The 22026-nt window shown below is 33.7% G+C and overlaps 1 protein-coding gene across 1 annotated transcript; it reads left to right on the top strand.

Annotated features, from left to right (window-relative positions):
- Positions 1 to 1328: 1328 nt before the first annotated feature.
- On the top strand, positions 1329 to 11678 carry LOC127851659 (uncharacterized). Its single transcript, XM_052385479.1, has 11 exons — positions 1329 to 1534; positions 2070 to 2530; positions 2962 to 3305; positions 5583 to 5697; positions 6627 to 6781; positions 7226 to 7295; positions 7673 to 7810; positions 8116 to 8291; positions 8952 to 9120; positions 9898 to 10008; positions 10713 to 11678. The coding sequence occupies exons 1-11, from the start codon at positions 1329 to 1331 to the stop codon at positions 10901 to 10903; spliced, it is 2136 nt and encodes a 711-aa protein (XP_052241439.1). The 3' UTR covers positions 10904 to 11678.
- Positions 11679 to 22026: the final 10348 nt, after the last annotated feature.

Genomic DNA, 22026 nt, shown 5'->3' on the forward strand with positions numbered 1-22026 from the left:
TACTACTACTACTACTACTACTACTACTACTACAATTTTAAATTGAAACACGTGTACATATATTTATATATATAGTTTTCCATACAGTTCATACCGGAAAATACTTTTATAATTCTGTTTCACTTCCGGTTTCCTATCACTCATCATAACGGAAACCATCCTAAGCGTTCCAACGTCATTGGCATTTCGTTTTATTCGATATGTATACATTAGAGGATTATATGTTTCTAGTATTCATTTGATATGTCATCATTCATGTATAAACTTTAAATTTTGTTAAAGTGTTTCATATTTGATTTAAACATTTGTTTAAATCACAATTTTGTAAAAGTGCGTAATTTATAATTTTATCAATTATTTTAAAATCACATAAAAAGGAAAGCTCAGTGGCTTCCAATATTATACCTGTCTATGTTTGAACGGCTTGAATACGTGAGCTGACATTTAAATAAGGAGCTCTAAATATATAATGTAATACTCTTGGTAGAATTCAAATCATTCATCAATCAATAATATTTGTTTTATCTAATTATCTACTCAATTTACTTTAAACGCTACTCATATATAAACCTTTAGTGTAATTTGTTTAATTAAATTCTATCTAAATTGTTCAATTGGATATTTACAGCAATTGCAGTTTATTTTACAATACTGTGTTACTAGAATTCTGCCCTGTTGCGCTTATCTGATAACACATCGAGCACGCAATTTTACAACCGAATAAAGTTAATAAAACCTGGCAGACGAATGCCCTAAGGCAATCGGCAATTACATTTGCGTTATTGGGTAAATAACTATGTATACCGGTAATAGAAAATGGTCTCACCAAACAGCTTGAACTGAATAATACGTAAAAGTAATTTATACTTAACGGCGTGATATTTTAAAGGCGCTTGCTCCTTCGTTGAGACATTTGACGCTATCACATTTCATACCCGTATCCGATCATCAATGTTATATATAAAGAGTTCCTCTAAATTTGCGAACACCTCAATTGTTGTCTCTAAATTTTGGGAAACCTGTATTTTTTAAACATTTTTTGTTTCTTAATTTTCGGACATGGAAAACAATAATTATTTTTAAGTGTCCAAAAACTTAGTAATTACGGGTAATTGTTACCAGCGATGAGGAAAAAAATGCAAAAATGCATGGAATATCTGGTCGATCTGTCAACAGACGGTACTCACGGACTGACACCCCAGCCAGTTTAATGACATTCTTAGCTTTTTGCGAGAAACAACTTACATGTACCTAAATTGGTCTTCCAGTCTACTAGCTGTGAAATTGATTATGTCTTGGTGACAGAACTATATCATTTGAAGATACATATGAAATGTCGTTTTAGGACATCATGGGAATGGAAATGCAAACATATCGGCGTCGAACAGAGGCGTTTGTTCATCGAGTTCGTCTGCAACGAAAGCGAAAAACAATTTCCAATAAAAATGTCTACTCATCCGTTATTTTTGAGGACCAGCTTGCCAGCTGCATCGCCGATGTTCATAATTTGTGTTTCGTTGTTCTTCTTCCATAGGTTCGTGATTTGAAATTATATGCTCAACAAGCTGACTGAGCAATTGTATCATATATATATATTTCTTACACCTAGTTTGTTTGACAAATATCTGTAGATACATCGCTTACTTGATAGTTCAATATTTTTTTTAGATGGACCATTTTTCTTTACTTATCGTGTTAATAGGTATCCGATGCCTTAGATCCTTGGTCAATAGTATCAGTTATATTTGATTCGCGCGTCACTTTTTGTCGTTCATGAATTCATTTTTTTTCTGCATGAGATAATTTGAAATAGCTTTAGGCGAGCATTTCGTTTGTTAGTAGTTTTGAAATAAGTGAGATGTGCGGCTAGCCATTAAATCGGTTTAACCCTCCAATGCTTTGCCATGACCGTTCTTAACCAATTACCCCAGTTTCAATAGAGTTATTTTAAAAGTTGGTGTTATGTTACAAATTTAGTAGATGCAACAAAATTATCCACGGATATTGTTTCTGAATTTGTATTGTTCGCTCTATTAAAACACTTACACAGTTATTTAAATTAATTTCAGCTATTCTACTAACGAATACATCGGATACGACAAACATTCAAGATGCTCGGTAAATACAGCTCATCGTGACTCAAAAGTACTCGCGATTGTGTTTGAAGAGACCCTCATGCCCCATCTCGACGGTTTACCACTTATGTTTCTTGATATAAAATATGACGATATTTTATACCGTACTCAAACACGAGTAAACGGTCATATTCGGTGTCTAGCTGATCATCGCACGTGGAAGGTACTTTCGAAAACATCGCGTCTTCATTACCATAACTGTGAATCAAACATGGTGATCTCACTTTCCCAGAAAATCCAAAGCGTCAAGAATACCACAACCGAGTTACAATACATGTTCACAAGCTTGAATTCACCCAGAAAGCTAAGTGCAGCGGCTTTGACGGCTTTGCGCCTGTTGCTTATATTATCTGGAATAGAACCAAATCCTGGACCTTTCAACAAAGAGAATGGAGGTTAGTCCACATTTATATAGATGTCGCAAATATTCTAAAAGCAACGGAAATATTGTTGCGTTGTTGACCAATAACTACCATTGTTACATGTTATGGTTTCTTGACACATGTTATGGATTTTTATTTATATTGCAGCCGGTCCTTTATGAAGGCAAACGAACCATTACCAAAATCATTTTTCATATATGTAAATGAAGATGGGGCAATTCAAATTTGCCGCATATCTCCAGATCTCAGTTCTTTAATCGCGCCTGTCAATGAATACATTACTAGTGGGAAAGTTACTTGCCTAAATTTGAATGATTTTCAACCCCCAGTTTCTTTGCTTCAAAGCAATACATCTAAAGTATTAAGCATTACAGAGGACGATACCCATTTGGCAGTTTTCAGTAATGCAGAGTACAATTTGCAAATTTACACCCATGATACAGAAGAAAGTCCAACTCCTGCATATCCCGTTGAAAACGAGGAACAAACTGCCATAGCCGTTCAAGCTGTTGACGATGCGGATGGGTCCCATTCATTTGTTGCTACGTCGTCAGGCTTGAGTGAACTTCCTATTCCATGGAGCTACCAATCCCAGACACAAAGTACTTCACTGGTGCAACAGCATAGCGACAACATCACTCCACTACAAATACACGAGTCAAGTATTGTTTCAAGGATAGAACTAGACATATCAGAACGATATGGTCAGTCGGAAATCCGGTGCAATAGTTCAAGTCCTGAAGTATCGAATACACATAGGTGGCGGGGCGAAGCAACGGCTTATCCGGTAAGAAAATATACACGAATGTCTAGTTCAACGTCTGCAATTTAAATTATGAACTATTTTGTTAACTCTTTGTGAGTTCTAATAGTAACAGAAGTAAATAACAGTATCTAAGCGTGTACTCTATTTAGTTTTGTTAGCTCAATCGGAAGGAGACAAAAAGTCGTTTCTGACAAGTTTGCATTTCATTCTGAACTTTTTTCAAACGATAAATTACAGGAGGATTGGATAGCATTTGGTTTGAAGCATGCGTCGCATTTTGTTGAATAATTTTGAAACACCTAAAACTTTTTCAGGAGAAAACTTATTATCAACACCAGCTGGTCTTTTATTTAAGGCAAACGACCAACTGCCAATCATGTACAGGCAATATAATACACTACGTCATTACAAATAACTTGATTTTCTTTAAAGTCGTCCATCAGCTCAATACTATTGATGATGGAGATTGAAACGTTGTGCGAATATTATAATTTCTTTCCGTAAATACTAAACAAAAATTCTCTCATACGCCTGAAATTAAAGAACACAATAAATATGAAGATCGCAAATCAGTACACTTTGTCTTGGAAACAAAAGTGCTAAGGACTTACCAGTTGTTATCAAAATATTGATTTAACTTCAGCTATTGGTATACTAATATTACAAATTGTGTTTTATGATAATGAAATTGTTTTTGAATAATAACTTAAATAATCTATCTATTAAATAATCTTTTTCATTCTGTTAGCTAATGTAAGCACAGGATCGCCGTGGAGTAGTGGATATGATGTCCGCCTAGCGACCGTGTGGTCAAATTTCGATCCCGTCTGTGGGAGCGTTCATTCGATCTCCTCAAAAGACGCCAAGTACTGGTTCTACCCAGGTAACGGACTCGAGAGCGTTTTAATAAGCCCGATGCTTTTAATGCAATCAAGCTTAAATCAATAGGTTTGAGTTAACGGTTGTTGTTAGTATGTGTATACATATATATAAAGATTAATGGATATGTTGTATGAGTCGAATGAATAAAATATCTTTTTATAAACACACTTAGTACAGAAAAGGCAAACACACACACCTCTGTCATGCCTCTGTTAAGTACACACACTATTCACATGAATACAAAACAAACAAGGGCGATAACATAGATTAATTTCCACTAGAGGCAAACATAATATTCAAGTCATTGTGAAACACACAAAAAAGTGGTATTCGGTAAGTATAAGAATATAAGTAACTGGAAATGGATAGCAGACGCTGATTTGACACTGACACGTACATTATATAGTGTACAGTAAAGACAAAGGACCATTCCTCAACTCCAGCTGGTCGCAGTCACTATTCGTTTCATTTCGATATTATACACTTTATAGTGTGAAAGTTTAATTAAGCGAGATTCAACCAGTAGTCGAAGAGAAGTGAAATCAACAACCAAATAGGACTAAATATTCGTATATTGAAAAACGGAAAACAGCCTTTATTTCTGCCAAACCTCGTCTCATCCAACATGCCTTTCTTTAAGACCGTTTACACTTAAAATTTAAGGTAATTAAAACGTGAACGTTTTGTAATTGTTTTGGATGACCCATGATAACCATAACCGTTAACCATAACCTATGAGAGTAAATGAAACCCATTTTCTCTTAATTATCTATATTGTTTTTTCTTTTTTGAGATTTAACTATGTGTTGCACTTATCTCTTTTTATATGTACTTACAAGAAACATAGTTAGGTAACACATTTCAGAAAACGTGAGCACACTATGTGCTAATTTATTGTTTGGCTACTTTACTGGAGAAGTTTATATCTTGACTTGTCATGGTCAATTCGTTGCAATATGCTTCTGACAATATCAAAGCCATGTTTGAATATGTACCAATTGGTAAAGAACTAGGTCATAAGGTCAATTCTTCCACAATTTTTGTACCTTGAACTGAGGAGAGCGATTTGGGTCATTATGGCCAACTTGTTTGATTTGTTTTAAAGCCATCAAATGATTGTTATGATAAAATATGTATCTCAATTGATAACATTGTGCAATTAATATTTCAAGTCTTCATATAAAATATTAAAAACATATTTGCATATCATTTAATGTAAATATTACTTTTTGTCTCGACGTCTGATTCATTGGTAACCAATTAATGGTTAACTGATAAAAATGTTACCTGAGATAAGATGGCTTTGTTTTTTCTAATGATCAACTTATAACATAATAGATCACATGTTACTGACACTGTGTAAATGTTTATGTAAATGTTGATCTGATTATGTTTTATGAAGCTTGTTTTATGCAGACGGCAAAATATCTTCGCTATGCAGCGGTCGAAGGTAGGACGTCATCTTTTAGAAACTGGCCAAGGACACGACCAACAATACCAGCTTTGTGTCAGAGTGGGTTTTTCTATACAGGTATATAAAACTCGGGTTTATTTTGTTATAGATTTACTTTTAAAGCAAACGATGTTCAATAATTTTATGCATGTTTGGTTATTTTTCAATGAGTATTCGTTCTATAAAGATTGTTTCACTTTAAAATAATTGGTACGTAATAATGTATGAACTGTAAAATTAATTACAAAAAGCGAATATCATACGATCATTCCTATTACATGTTAATAATTGATAATACGGCATATTTTGTGTTTTTTGAAAATGTACAGCAATGATACTTTTATTTTTTCCATAGACTGAGTACATTTATGCATATTTTAATAACGACTGATTAAGAGTATTTGCACTGTCTATGTTTGAAGCTCTGGTTTAAAGATCGCATTTTTGTAACGTAAACATATATTATATTATACATATCAAAATGAAGTATAATATACAGTCTTTGAACAGATCCAGCTCCTTTGCTGACTGATTATACAGTGTGCGTGATGTAATAACTGTTAACTTGACCAACATAAGGGTCTAAACGTAAAAGCTCAAGTTTGATCGCATAAAAAGAGTACAAATATTAAACATTTTTACTCCCTTTCCCATGAGATCTAATTGCTCAGTCAAAATCCAATACTCAGCCGTTTGACCGTTCTTATTTAAATATAATTGACTGCGCAATTTTGCATAATGTAAGTCGTGCCTACAACTGTTTACACAATACAAACGCATAAAATTATTCTAAATTAGTATTTCACTTTGTTTGTATGGCATTTACTCGATATCACATAACATTAAATCGAATCTTCTTAAAAGATAGTCTTTTAGCAAGCACACCATTCAATATCGCAAACGATAAAATATTTGTGACATGTTTTGGGTAATTTTAGATGCAAACACAATATCTGAAAAGTAATGATGAGTCGTATGCATTTGAATACAATGTTTACCATTTGTAGGTAACGATGACTTGGTTAGATGTTTCTGCTGTGGTATTGGTCTAAAAGACTTTTCCGACACTGACGATCCTCTACAAGAACATGTCCGTCACTCTAGGAACTGTGCTTACCTTTTAGTATTGTTGGGAGGCCAAGACGGAATAGAACGATACCACGTGCGTTTAAACACTATAGCCGCTTTTAAGTTTTTATTATTTAATATACTTATTTCGGAGTTTGCTTGATTTTGTGAAAAGTAAAAACCCCACTAAATTGGTGGTAACACTTATCTGAACGATTTAAACTTATTTCAAAATCACATACTAGATCACATTTATTTAATGATTTTAATAAAACTATGATTGGTACAGAAAAAGGTCAGCGGTTATGTACGAATTATATGTTGATGTTGTTTTCCTCTTAAAGTTGGCAGATCGTGACTTTAACTTTGTGCACAGGTTCAGTTTTAAAGCCAGACATTTGTAATTTTTAAATAAAATGTACAATTTTAATCATTCTGTGCATATATTGTATCGGATGTTGGATCGCACAGCAGAGTTTTAACTAATTTTGCTACTATTTAATTGGTTAAAAAATCTCTGCGATTTTTAAATTTTCAGCGAAGTTTGCCAACACATGACCCCGAAGAGATCAGACGCCAGCAGCGTCTTCGATATAACAGCCAACAAAGTATGTATACGAAATTTAATTAGATCTGGATAATACACAAATCTGTTCTTTTGATATACACGATGTTGTTTTAGATACCTGTGTCAACGACGACGCGACGACGACGACAATGTTATTTATGCTAAAAAATAACGAAATATATGAGCTAATTTTGAAATATAAAACGAATGCAATCATTATAGTACAATCACTAAAGAGGTTATACAATATTGCTATCAATGTATTATTATAGCTTATAAATGAAGAAAAAAATATTTAAATTATAATTTTTGTTATCCGTACCCAGTCTACATTTTAACAAAATATTTGAAGGGGTTAAATTGCTAAATGGAGGGTGATCACATTTAAATACTTTACTGTTATCTTATGTGCATAAGGTGTTCCTGCGACTGGGTATAGGGCTAGACACGAACGGCTTCGGTCACTGCAGTCTCGATTGGATACTTTCACTAACTGGCCGTCACATGTGACCCAAAGACCTCAAGAGCTCGCTGAAGCTGGGCTGTATTACACAGGTATGTACCCACGTGAGCCCTTCGTTATGTCTTACTGCATCAAATGGTTATTTGCTTTGCTTACAATGCAACACAATGGTTGAATTTTGCCCAAAATATTTTCAGTTAACGATGATGCTCCTCAGGTATAATGTTTCTGTGAGATATAGAATATTGAATGCCTACAAGTAAAATTCATGTATTTAGTCCGTTTAAAATCACCTTCAAAACATTTTCACAAAATATTTCGTCTTTTCATTGTGGGTTATTTTATATCTCCTAGCATCCACCAGATCCCTTTCATTATCTAACAATATTATGACCAGGTAACGACGACCATTGCCGATGCTTTGCGTGTGACGGTGGATTGAGGAAATGGGAACACGGAGACGATCCCTGGATAGAACACTGTCGATGGTTTCCTGCTTGTCCTTATGCACGCGAAGTAAAAGGGCGCGATTTCATCGACCTTATTCAGCTTTCAGCTGATCAAGCTGCCGAAGTAATTACGTTATGTACTGTCTGTCAAGACATACCGATAGTTAAATCTGTATTTATTTGACCCCATCCTGGATCTGGGGTATTGTACTTCTGTGTACTGGCACCATGCTAAGGACAAGGTGCATATATGCACTTCTATTATTGAAACAGCGCACTCAACCAACGTTAAGTAAGCTCTAAGAAGAGATCACATATAAGGGTAAGTGTTGGACCAAAACATAAAAAGAAATGCACTTGAGAACCACACATCACTTAATCTTGGCATTTAAGCATAAGGCTTCGCCCACAGAAGTATTGAGACTCGTAAGGTGAAAACGTTTTCGGTCTTAAGAATGCAAAGCATAAGCACGAACATGATAGCATATTAACGTTTATACAATAAGTATTTTTCTAAATAATCATTACTTGAATATCGCATTTTAATTTGTTTATATAATACATATTCGTGATTCAAATAAACAAACGAATATTTGTTCAAATAAAAGTGAACTGTTCTCGACTATACATTGTTTGATTACAAACAACAGGCGAATACAAATAAATGTATGGATGCAGATTTTACTTAAAGTATTTTAGTTTAAAAGTTCGTTATCCATTGCTTTCCTATAGACCTTTGCATGAAACGCATAGATCTAACTATATGTATTTTTCTGTTTCAAAGGAAAACGCATCGGCGCCGCAACAAGATATGACTAACTCATTGGCTGCCATGTTAATGGAGGATCCTCTAGTTCAGAGAATTGTTGATCGACATGACAGTATGCTAAAAGAGAGCATGGGATTTTCTGAGGAAGAAATCAAACAGGCAGTTCTCGAACTCGTTCAGCAAGGTATGTCGATTATATATTTTTGTAACACAATATGACATTTTGTATGAACTGTGTATAACCAAGGTATCATGACAAATTGCTGTTTTACTTCAGATGTAAGACTTGAAACATGGTTTGCAAATTTTCAATAAATGTTTAAAATTAATATGATATCGAAAGCAAATACTTACAGAAATACGTTAACAAATAAGAAAGAATATCATATTGATTACCATTTAGCGATTAAAGGCAAATATGACTTGGCCTGTTTGACTAGTCGAATATCTATTTAGAAGTTAGCAGATTGCTCCCCCTGCTCTACGTTGGAGCCAACGTCAACGAACGCTATGAAAATGCAGTATATATTTTGATATTTGGTTTGCGACTATTTAATTGCAAATGATTACAGCATAGTGTAATACAACATTTACGACCAAGCTTAACAGTAAATATTACATTTAATTATCAAATTTACTTGTAAATTACCTGAGTCTGAAATTACACATGTCCCTGTTTAGAGTCACCATATACTTGGTGCGATTATATATAGTTTATTTCCTATATTTTTCATTTTAAATCTCATTTCAACTTCCATATATTTTTTATATAAAAGTAGTTTAGGAAAAATAAGATAAAATGTGTCTTTAATTAATACACGGGTTTTGAAATTATACATGTTGCGCGACAATCAGTATTCATATTTTTTTCTAATCGATCGGATATAATATTGCTTTATTTGATTTCCAATAAAGCACGTACATTTTTTAATGAACAAGCAAATGCATTTATGTAATTCAGGCAATAAAACACCCAGCATTGAAGATATTGTCACCCAAATTGAAGTTATTGCAGAGAGAAACGCAGTATCTCGGGACTTTCAGATTATCCAGAATGTTCAACAGACAGAAGGTATGGACCTAGTGTTCGTTTCGTTGATGTGTACATTATCGTACCATAATGTATTATGATTAACAAAATTGTTGTATAACTATGTAAACATAAGTAAAAATAGTATGTAAAAAGCAAACATTGTAAAACTATTATCTTAACACATGTTCACGAACTATCAAATGTAGTTTAAGACTGTTGGTAAAAGTCAGTGCGATGTCTAAATCCTGTGTGGTGGAAAACGCGTTTGCCATGAAGCTATTAAGGCAATCTAAACAAAACGAAACGCTATTTTATAAAAGCCAAATTTCACCCAGGTGTAATTAATGATACTTGTTACAAAGCTATGACAAAGCTATGACCACATAATACTGTCTATATCTACTGCTATTTGTAACCACCTTAAAAGGTCTAAGAAAATAACGATGTTTTTAATAACAATGTTTGAAATACAATTATTATCGAAGTTGATCCTAACGCAAGCTTTATTATTTTATTGATTTTATCGATAAACAAAACAATATTGTTTGATCTTTTTTTATTAAGGTGTGGCGTTTTACATATAGTCGCCTGTCAATCGTTTCGAGTCTTCGATAAAGAAGCTAAGCATATTTACAAAATGATAAAATAAAACATCGTTCATCTTATCTCAGTAATTAATCGAATGATATTTTATTTTCTCGCCATCAGTGTTTCTGTGACGCGCGCGTTGGTTTGTTTTTCAGATGGAATGATGGAGGAAAATATCCGGCTAAAAGGAATACTTATGTGCTGCATTTGCAGGACCAATCACGTGAACATTCTCTTCTTGCCATGTACACACCTCAAAGTGTGTCTTGAGTGTTCGAGAAATCTTCGTAGTTGTCCTCTTTGTAAGAGGGAAATTAAAGACAAAATCCGCACATACATGCTTTAATTTTGAAATATGGGACTTTACTAAAATCCGTTTGCCGTTGATATGTGTTTATAAGACTCGATTTAGCGATATTCGGAGATTGTAGAAAATTTAAATAAAGGTAAAATGTAAAACGTGCCATGAACCAGCTTTGAAACACGGCTAATTTGGGTGGAGAAACAAGTCAATGTTTATTTGTTAGCTCTCAAAGAAACATATATTTACTTCCTTAAGGCGACACTAGGTCAGTGGTGTCTTGGGTTTACAAAACGCAGTGCCACCCTCAAGGAAGTAAATATTTACATAATATTACCTTATGCATTGTGTGCATTTTATTTTTAACATTGATTATTCTATGATTTTATTGGTGGGATTTTTATGTTACGATTCTTTGTTATAACGTCATTTGTATCGTAGCATGTAGACTGTTGAAACACATGGTAAGGTATTCAAGCTGCAACCATAGCAAACGCTTTGATTTGTAAAAAAGAGTATAATATATTCTGAGATATATCAGTTTGTGTTAGGGGAATGGTTTACAAACCGCCGAATGTAATCCACATACATGCTATATTTGCATACCAATGTTATGAACACTGTACTGTGCTAATGCAACTGAACCATATAATATGTATTGCACAATTTTACAGCCGTTAATATATGAATGTATTTTAGTGAATTAAGAAAGTCATTTGTATATTCGCGATTGTTTTCTTCTGTACATAGTTCTGATGTACAGGTTATAAAATGCATTTAATAAATAATCACATTGAACGCTAGTTCGTGATTGTGTTGACATCGCTCTGGTTTGTTTTGGTATATGGTGAACTCGGATGTTTAAACTGTCAAAACAGGATATATATTAATATAATAACATACTGGATAAAACTTTCAAGAACACCAGATAATACATTTAACAAAAAGGTTTATTTGACTATGCTTAATGATAGTATTGAGTATGCACCCAAGAAAAATTGGTGCACATTATTAAAAGATCTACAAAGTAATTTGGGATTTTATTCTGCTTGGCTTTTCCAAGATGTTTGAAATGAAAACGTGATCATAGCAGCCGTAAGGCAAAGATTGAGCGACATGTTTGTTTAGAATTGGAAAGAGAGACTTCAAATTTCTACTAGGGCACATTTTTATAAAAATATCGCTCATTTTTAATTTCAACCGTACCTTAATAACTTAATGCATGCTATGTAAAACAATTTTGTTTTATTTTATCAAAACTTCGTATATCATCACAAATATTGAGACAGGTAAACAGACCTACGTAAATGCCATTAGATCAAATAAATTGTATTATTTGTAATAAACTCGAAGACGGGTTTCTATTTATTCTTGAATGTAAATTATAGACGGAACTAAAACAAAATAATACATTGTATTACAGACAGAGACCAAATATGTACAATATATATAGAGTTTATAACACCAACTAATGAAATATTAATGTATTGCTCCTTTTAGGTTCGATCGCATACCTGTGTAGCATCTATTTAATGTATTTAAATGTGTTTTGTACCGCGATCGGGTTGTAATTTTAAATGTATTTATTAGGTTCTGCACTTTCAAAACGCTATGTTTATATCTAACTATCGAATTAATAACAACTGAACAAAACTTGTCTTTATCTTTTCAATAGAGGTATCGTGCCTATTCCTAAATGTCTTTTACGACAATATGGCTGTATTTTACGCATTGAAATGCATATAATTTAAGCTAGTATGTCAGTTTTAACCATGACTATAACTGCTGTACTTTTATATAGCATGTTACATGACGTTTGGATCATGTATATTTTTTATTTCGTAGGTGGTCTGAACAAGGTTTATGAAATACTTATTAATGAATATCCAACGTCGTCATTTCAATGTTGTTTTGCGTATTTGTTTAGCTATAAAGACCGTTTCATAGTATCAGTTTAATGAAATATTTTAATGTGAACAGAGCCTATATATTTTTGTTTCTTATAAGGCCAGCAAAGGCTAATTCATATAGTATTGTTACATGCATGAGTAAAATTGATATGTATTTTATTACAGCTGACTGTACAATAGTTTAATATACGAACACAATTTTATTATTTTCACGTATTGTTATATTACTCTCAAATATGTAAAATCTGCTCTATTTATATATTAGTATCATACGCATGTGTCTTGTGAATCGCATTTTGTTACTTCGTGTAAGTACAAAGTATTATTGTTTTTACAATTGAAGACCGAATATATGTAAAATACAGTTGATTTGATATATTGCTGTAACTAGTTAATTTGATTACAATTCAACGTAATTAGGCATATTCAATTTCATATTTACTATCGACAGTTATTCATTTAATAGTCTATTTAATAATACACGTATGTATTGTTTCAATGAAACGTATAATTACTTTGAATATAATCATAAATTATACACTGTGCATAACCACATTTAGAACACAAGACGGGTGGTCGATGAGTATTTAATCGCGGGTTAATTACTGAGCGGTGTATAACACGTGGTTTTGATATTCCATTGGTAATATATTTCTGAAATTTTGATAACGTCGAGGTTGATTTGCATTTAGGTACGGTCATATGGAACGATCGTATATTGATCTTGTGATAGATATTTCTGATCTATATTATTTCCGTGGGCGCGTATTTGTTACTGGATTTAATTATAGAGCATTGCTTTCCTTGGTTTTTATATCAGATTTTAATTCTTTAATTTCTTCTATAAGAGTTTGAAATTTGGTTTCAATTGAATTTACCGAAAATGAGGTTTTCATGTCACAAAGTTTACAGCATTTTGAAAATTCCGATAGGGAATTTGGTTGTATTAATATGACATCTTTTTATATTGTCTCTTAATCCATTGATTAATATACTTACTAGTACCTTTTCATCTAGTCCTTGAATATCAGTGGATATTTGTAATGCTCTTGCAATGTAATTATCACATGATTCCGTATCGTTTTGTTTAATAGCAATTAAATTGAAATCCATTTCTTTGGTTTGAAAACGTTGTACGAGAGCTTGCTTAAGTTCCTTATAATTTGATTTTACTTGTTCTGATAAATTATTATAGAAAGATTCCGCCCTATCGCACAAAATAAAATGGTAATACAAAAGCGAATTCATATCTGTCAATATCATTCATTGAACAGAATTTCTCAAATTTTGTTAAGAAAGCCGTGAGCTATCATATTCTTTACCCGTAAAGCATGTTAACCTAATAATATTAGATCTAAACATTCTACCTCCTAATGAGGTCTTCGCTCGGACACCGGTGGCTGTTGGTAATTGTTGTGTGTACGTCACGGGCCTGGGTTCTTTTTCGGGTGCCGTTGGCGTTTGTCTTTGTAAAAAACTGGTGTTTGTAAATAAAGTTTTGACTCACTTTTTGTCCTGGAAGGTTGAAATTCTGGTTGACCCGTCGATTTCTGTGATGTTTGTGATATGGTGGCTTCAGTCTATGGGGTGGCTGGTGGTGAGAGCTCGATTTGGTTGTCCTGATTAGAATGTAAATGTTTGTAAGACATTGTAAAACTTCATTGTAGATTATTGTATGTATATAATCATTTTGCACAAATGTTCTTATGTTTTTTAGAATGTTAAATTCACCCAAAATCGTATTTTTTCACCAGATTATTGTCCGTAGGTTTCTACTGATTAACTTCTACGGATTCGGGATCATTGGATGAATATATATAATAATATGATTATAGGTGCTACCTAATTTACGGGCAAAAGCTTTTTAAGTTTTTTTGATAACTATGTATTTTTAATAAATATATTGACATGATTGTGTTCAAAATATTATAATTTTTGCAATATTTAAGTAATGCATCCAAAAAAAAAATCAATCTTAAAACAAGTTACATGTTCCAAGCTTAAAGATCTAGCATCTCATATATTTTTTTGTTTTCTAGCCACAGGAATTTATAGCTGGTTAGGTGTCTGTGGTATAGTGGATGGGGTGTCTGCTAACTGGCTTAGTCACTGGGAGGTCTCTGTATTGATCTCTTAAGTGGGAGCATTCTTTAGATAACCCTAAAGACATACTATGGCGTACCATTTGGGTTGAAAGTCAAGAAGACCTACAAGTTAAAAAGAGAAATGTACGTCAAAGTACAATAATTGTACGTCGACATAAATATAAAATACACTTCGAAGTATATATTTGTACGTCAAAGTACAATTTGTACTTCGACGTTCACATTTTTTGAACAGCCAATCAAAACACTAGTCTCTTGAGCCGCTTTTCCTTAAGATTTATTCATAATAAATGTTTAAAATCTCTTTTTTAATTGAGGACAAAATGAATAAAAATATCAGAATGGCAAAAAAACAACACATAGAAGTTTCAAGTATTTAATGCATTGAAATAGATTATATACAAATTTGAAGAAGATTCAATTGTTACCTTTTTAAAATTAAAATTATTCAGCATATTGTGAGTATTTATTGATCATGCGGGCAGAGTATCAAGACCGTCCAGTGCATTACTGTGTAGGAAATTCCCAACGGTAACCAAACAGTTACCAAGCATTAACAGGATAAATAATGTATTATGACCTCTCCGTGGGTCGTATTTTGTGATAACCATAACTTGCATAAGTCAGAGGTTAATTCCGCCACGCCAGGTCAATAAATACGCACAATATCTATGAGTTAGCGGTCGATAGTCGCATAATATGGTATAAATTATAATAATAATAATGTTTAATAAATACGCACAATATCTATGAGTAAGCGGTCGATAGTCGCATAATTTGGTATAAATAATAATAATACTTATGTTCAATGTCAAATATCTCTAAAAGCAACACATGTAAGGTGTCTTCTGATTGGCTAACACTCAAGGGTCGGTGAAAACTGTACGTCGAAGTACATTTCTCGTTCTACCTAGTAGGTCTTGTAGACTTTCGACGTCATGGTACGTCATATAGACACTAAGTACTGGTCCTACCCAGGAATCAGTTTGTTTCATCAAATGTCTCAATTCAACTTGACAGCTTGCTAAAGCAGTTGCATTAAGCATACAGTACATGTGATGTGTCAAATCAAATTTGATTGACAAATTTGACAGGATTTTTTTTAATCCAATAAGTTTTAGACTGCCAAATAACACACACCAGGGCCGTACCCAGGATTTTTTGACTGGGGGGGCCCAACCGGGAAGGGTTTGGGAGGGTCTCCCCTCCCTATATATATACTTTTTTAAATTTGGCACTTTGCAAGGTGAATTTTAATGCTTATAAAAATGGTGTTTTGTGATATGAATTGATGGAATATAACAAGTAAATCAGCACATTTCGGAAGTCTTAAGCTTTAAACATTGGTGTGAATTCACAACAATATTAAAAGCTTTAGATTTCCGAAACTTACAGGTTTAAACTGACGATTATCCACATCAACTCTCGTATTGCTTCCACCATTTTTTTTCAAAAATCAATAACGTCACAGGTTTTTTTCTCTGATCTTTTGGGAAAGACCTTGCCTTTTTTTAAGGAAACAAATTGCGCGAAACGCCTAATTTTGGGGGGAAATAATGAAAGTCTTAAATAATCAATTAAACATATTTTACTGTTTTCAAACAAATTCAAGGCAACAGATAATTTAATTATACAATATTTTTCTACTCTGGATCAGGTTAACTTATATAATGAGATCGATTTGTTGTTTCAATTTTCTTTTTTTTACCAATGAGCCATTAATAGGTTGACATTACTCAATTCTCAGTACTCAATTATCAATGCGGGGAATCACGTGGTCAGATTTGATAAAAAATGGCCGCCGAGACCTCGATTCAATGGGAAATTGAGTCTTCAAACTGGTACATCTACTTTATTACTTACTTGTTTTTAATCGGATAACGCCTATCATAGGGCCAGCCGGAACCGCTTTCGCGGGTTGATCTGAGTGTGGAGGTAACTCATGAAATATTTCGCGATTTCCTGACGGAAAACTTTTAAAGACTCAATTTCTCCATCGAATCGAGGCATCAGCGGACATTTTTCTGCCAAATTCTTATCTGTGGCTCGGCAAATTTATTAATCTGTTTGTCTTTTCAACAGACATGTTAACTATCTCATCATAGTCTTTTTCAGTGATTTCCTTGCAAAAATGATAAAAACTAAGTTTAAATACCTTTGTCAGTGTTTTGTTTCGGTTCAAATTCAGGGCCCTATCTCAATGTAAAAAGTGTATATTGGGACCTAAAAGTTCCCAAATAAAAGGTTTCCAAAAAAAAGAGTTAACTTTTATAGAGGAAAAATACGTCTAGGGGAAAGGGCCTTCTCAAAGAAGGAAAAAAAAACCTGCATTAGCAACTATCAGACCATATTCTACAACCTCCTGTAGCAGTTGCTTCCATTTGCTGCACTTATCAAAATACATGTTACATCAACCATCCATAGATGAAGCATTCATGATCACAATGGGGGACTGATCGGGGATGTGTGTACAAGGCGATAAGAAAACATTGCCTAGGGGCTTATCTCGATTGGCGAGCGCTTATCCCCTTGTTTATCAGGGACAATAAAACATAGCTGCTCTTTTGTTTTGATGGAAAAGTGTACTGTGGGCCCTTGCACGAGAGAAAAAATTGCAGTGGGCCTATCATTTAAAAAAATCATAGTTCGACAGCCAGCTGGGGGGGGCCGGGCCCCTGGGCCCATGGCCTGGGTACGGGCCTGCACACTACGTATTGAAAGCCATACCTGGAGCTTTCGTCTGTATACCACTGACTTCATCAGAAGAATGATTTCTACTGTTGGGAAACGTTAACACCACTAATTGTCTTCTTATTTATTATCAATGTATAATTATGTGTAACAGCATAACAACATACTTGTTTCGCAATTAAAATATTTAATAAATACAGGTATCTTGCAGGTTTCTAATTTTCTTTCGCAAACTATTGTTGAAAAGTTTAAATTGTGTCGCCACTAAAAAACTAGCCATTTTGTAGCAATTCTAAAATCACAGTCTAAACTGCATTCACTTAGCTTTACAGTTACAATTTAAATGCAAATATTAGAATGCATCATGTTATATCATCCATATTTTTTTATTTAAACATTCAAATAACACATAATACAGTACATATATAAAAAGATATGTGGTATTGAGTGGATATACAAAACACTTCATATCATTTATTTGCACATAAAATAATAGTTACAAAATAAGTAAAACTCATCAACCTACATTTCAAGAATATTTACGTATATGAAATTACAAAGTGGTGTTATTGTATTACCTTTTACAAAATTAACATTGCTGGTTTTGCACTAGCCATAAAACATTTATCATGGACTAGCAAGTAACAACCAATTTATTAATTACACAATAGAACGGAAATCATATTAATTGCATTATGCATTTACTAAACAAGCTATTTGCTAGTAGCCTACTGTTTAGAATTACACTATCTTACTAAAAATGATCACTGGTACTTAGTGCTTTTACATACTTGTGGTAAGTTTTGTATTACTAGTTTGACAATAATCGGCAGACACTTGTCGATATACAGACAAAATTTGCATGGAAACTTTTCATATTTTTTCAGCATAATTGCCTTCAAATTGTTAATTTAACAACCCTTTGACAGTGTTTGCACATCTGATCTTATTATACCATAGCTGATTTTTGTTTATAGATAGACATAAAAAGACTTTTCAAAGTTCTATAAATGTTCACACATGTTCCATCCAAGTAATCAATCAGAACCAATAAAGATCACCACAGATAATAACTGTGTGTATAGCTTGGAAATTTTGATAGTTCGGGAATCCCTCCTCTGTTGATTTCTGTAAACCAAAACTGTCAGTTTTGCTGGATATAATGGCTTGTATAATGCCCATCTCTTGCCTTGGCAGAACAGCTTCTAAAAACGGAAAACCAACAAATATCTTAAAATTTGATCAATAATGCAGACAATTTATAAATGTCTTGTTTTTTGTTGATTTCGAATCTGGAAGATTTTTTACGTAAGATTGTGGTACGAAAATTCCAACGGTATCGGATTTCGTGGTTTTAGGCCTAAACTATTTATAGTGATATGTAACCTTTTGGGATATCGGTAAAGAGCGAGCAGACGAGGTGAAAATACTTTAAAAATTAAAGCTAAAAGACTAAAAAGTTAGATCTGAATATCTTAAAAATTTGTGAATAAATGTGTTTCTGTTGGGTAACAACGACACTTACCAGAATATTGCTCATGATCAAACGTAAAACTTCTTTCTGAGAGCGAATGGAAAATGCGTTACAAATTCTGATACATAAACAGTAGGGTGTCGTTATTGAAATACCGCGAGAATACTTGAAGAATAGAGATGCCAACTATAGTGTTTAAAGCAAATAACATTTTAACAAGCGTTTGTGATTTGTCAGGATAATAATAACAATAAGATATCGAAAAGATCAAAGCAAATAAATTCGACAGAAATCGGAGATTCGGCAATATATTAAAGACGGGTTATGTTCCCCTAAATTGTGTTCGGTGAAGACTGTTACTCTATGTAGTGAACCAGTCTTCGGCTTATACCCACTAAAGAAGAGCATTCAGGGGAGATAATTGAGTAATGACCTAATTTTGGAACGGTTGCGAAGAAAAACAAATAATGCGAGAATATTTAGTGCGATTCGCTACACAATTATGATGTCATTGATATAACTTTTTCTAAGGTATGTACTTACATGTGATTTAGCATATGTCAAAGTGTTTTTGATTTGTTCAAGTTCATAAATAGCATCGCGAAAATATATGTCGCGTGGCAAATTTTTTTGAGACTTATCCATATGTGGTATTCTTATGTAATTTTATGTCTAAATTTCCATATGTATGAACGGTCAACGCCCGCTTCGCGGGCTTTTGCCCGTATTATATATATATAGATATTCGCATGAAGTATCATTGTATTTTAACACGTATTTGCTAGGAATTACGCTGGACTAAATATACTTCAAGATACGAATTTCATACATATTCAATGTATTTCTAGGCAGCGTTTTCCGAGACAAAAATCATATCATAACACAAATCTTCCAAAAGCAATGATTGCACCTTATGTACTTTAACATGATAATACCTCCACTAACGCAGCTTTTCCACCTTCCGGAAACATAGTGGACATCCCAGTTTTCTACTGAAAGGCAGTAACAGATAAAGAAGCATTTTTGAAGTATGTAAAACTATCAAACACTCAGGTAACTAGCTTTCGTATAATGGTATGATTGAAGTATTTGAACGGAATTACACACGCTTTATGGTAAAAGGAGATATGTCATTTTTTTAAATCCGTTAAAAACCTTTTATTTATCGAATTTTGTCCATATAAAAACATTATCGCACCTCACTTCGATTTAATAACGGTGTTATTAGCGAGAACGAACATGAAAAAGTCGCGAAGTTTCGTTCATTCCGATCTACTCGCCATTTTTATATAAACCGGGAGTGACGTAGGAAGATCCCAAGTTCATTCGCCCTCAGGAACAAACCGGCGTTATAGCGCTTTAGATGTGATATTTTTCGCAATTTTAGTAAGAATAATTGATGATAATTTATGAAAGGGCACTATTGCGCGCACTGTCATATTATCTCTGTTGCAAATTTTCAAATATTACACGTTACATGTATTTTCATTTAAAGCACTGTTCCAATAATAAGTAAAACTAGTTTCAGTGTGATTTTTTTTATAAATGTATTGGAACTTCAAGTACAACTTCCGGTATAATAATGTGATGAAATCAAAACTAGGGTGTGGTGTTAGTGCAAGGGGGGCAGGGTGGGGCCTTGGTGCGACAGGTGCCCTCAAGTTTACAAATTCCAAAGCCAGGCAGCGGGTTTTCAACGCCCGGAAGTCCTTTGGAAAATGGCTGTTTATACTAGTCTCTCTTACGACGTTCCGCTCGCTGCTGTCCTTCGAAGCCCGTGCACTTAAGCGCGACCACAAGCTTACATCGACCTGGGTTGCTGGTGGTAACATCTACGGGTTAATGGTGCTGAACGGCCATGAACGGAAAGACCAGATCAAAGACCTCGATGCCATCGATGCCATCTGCAATGGTATGGAACCGTCGTATCCTCCCCTGGCTCTTCCATAAACTATCATATACCCCCATCTGGGTAACGAACGTGTAAGCAAATGACGAACTTATTTTTGACTTCAACATGTAAACCTCACTGCTACTTCTTAACCCTGTCCTTAGTACACAGGTAATTACTGAAATATATCGTCCTGGTTTTATGAAGACCATATATTTCCATTTTAAGTATAATATTTATGTATTTTATGCAATCTATTGCCGTTTCTATCTATAAACACGACACGTCATGTAAGCGCTTTAAATTTCCGTCATCGTGCAATGTTAAGTACACAGTCAAATAACTCGGTTAAACACGACTTTGATATTTGGCCATTTAACCGGATGACTGCGTGTGTACGTTAACAATAATAGCCAGAGGCTCTGAATAGCACTGTTTTTATTAAAACATTTTTGTCCATTCAGTAATATTGGGGCTTTCGTATTCGTGTAAATTTCGAAATTTACCTGCGCGTTGAAATCTTTCGGTCATACGCACCAGGTTAACCGCTGTAGCAATCAGTGTATACTACCTGTAAAACTAGCTGCGCTTACAGTATTTATTCAAAATGTCTATCGAGATATTGTTTGTTCAAACACTCAGATATCAATGATTAAAAGTAATGCTGTTTGTAATTTCACTCATTGGCTATCAATACACCTGTGGTTTGAAAATAAGCTTCTCCACGAAATTCACGATTTAGAATATAATCCGAAGTATTGTATGGAAGTTTTCCATCGTAGATTTTGCGTTGCTGTAGTTTGTTTTAAACATGAGCGCCTTTTGATTATCTTTTCCGTTATCACTGATTCAAAATGTACAATTGTATTCATTGTACTGTTTTGTTTATTGTTCTTTTTTCGTCTTTTCTTTTTGTTCTGCTATGCAAACTAGCTTTTATTGTATTTTCTTTTATAATGCTTAATGTACCAGATTGCTCCACTTGTGTTGTTTTCCCCCACCCGGTCTCTTGCTCTTATTTAAAGGTCCCCATTGTGTTGATAGTTTTACTTAGTGTGTATCTTTACACACATAGAAGATTGACATAACGCAATATC

The sequence above is a fragment of the Dreissena polymorpha genome, chromosome 11, assembly GCF_020536995.1.
Source record: "Dreissena polymorpha isolate Duluth1 chromosome 11, UMN_Dpol_1.0, whole genome shotgun sequence".
NCBI lineage: Eukaryota > Metazoa > Mollusca > Bivalvia > Myida > Dreissenidae > Dreissena > Dreissena polymorpha.

Coding starts and splice junctions, on each gene's coding strand:
- LOC127851659 (XM_052385479.1), top strand. CDS start 1,329: ATGAAATGTCGTTTTAGGACATCATGGGAATGGAAATGCAAACATATC. Junction 2,531..2,961: donor TTTCAACAAAGAGAATGGAG/GTTAGTCCACAT, acceptor CCCATGATACAG/AAGAAAGTCCAACTCCTGCA. Junction 6,782..7,225: donor ACGGAATAGAACGATACCAC/GTGCGTTTAAAC, acceptor TTAAATTTTCAG/CGAAGTTTGCCAACACATGA.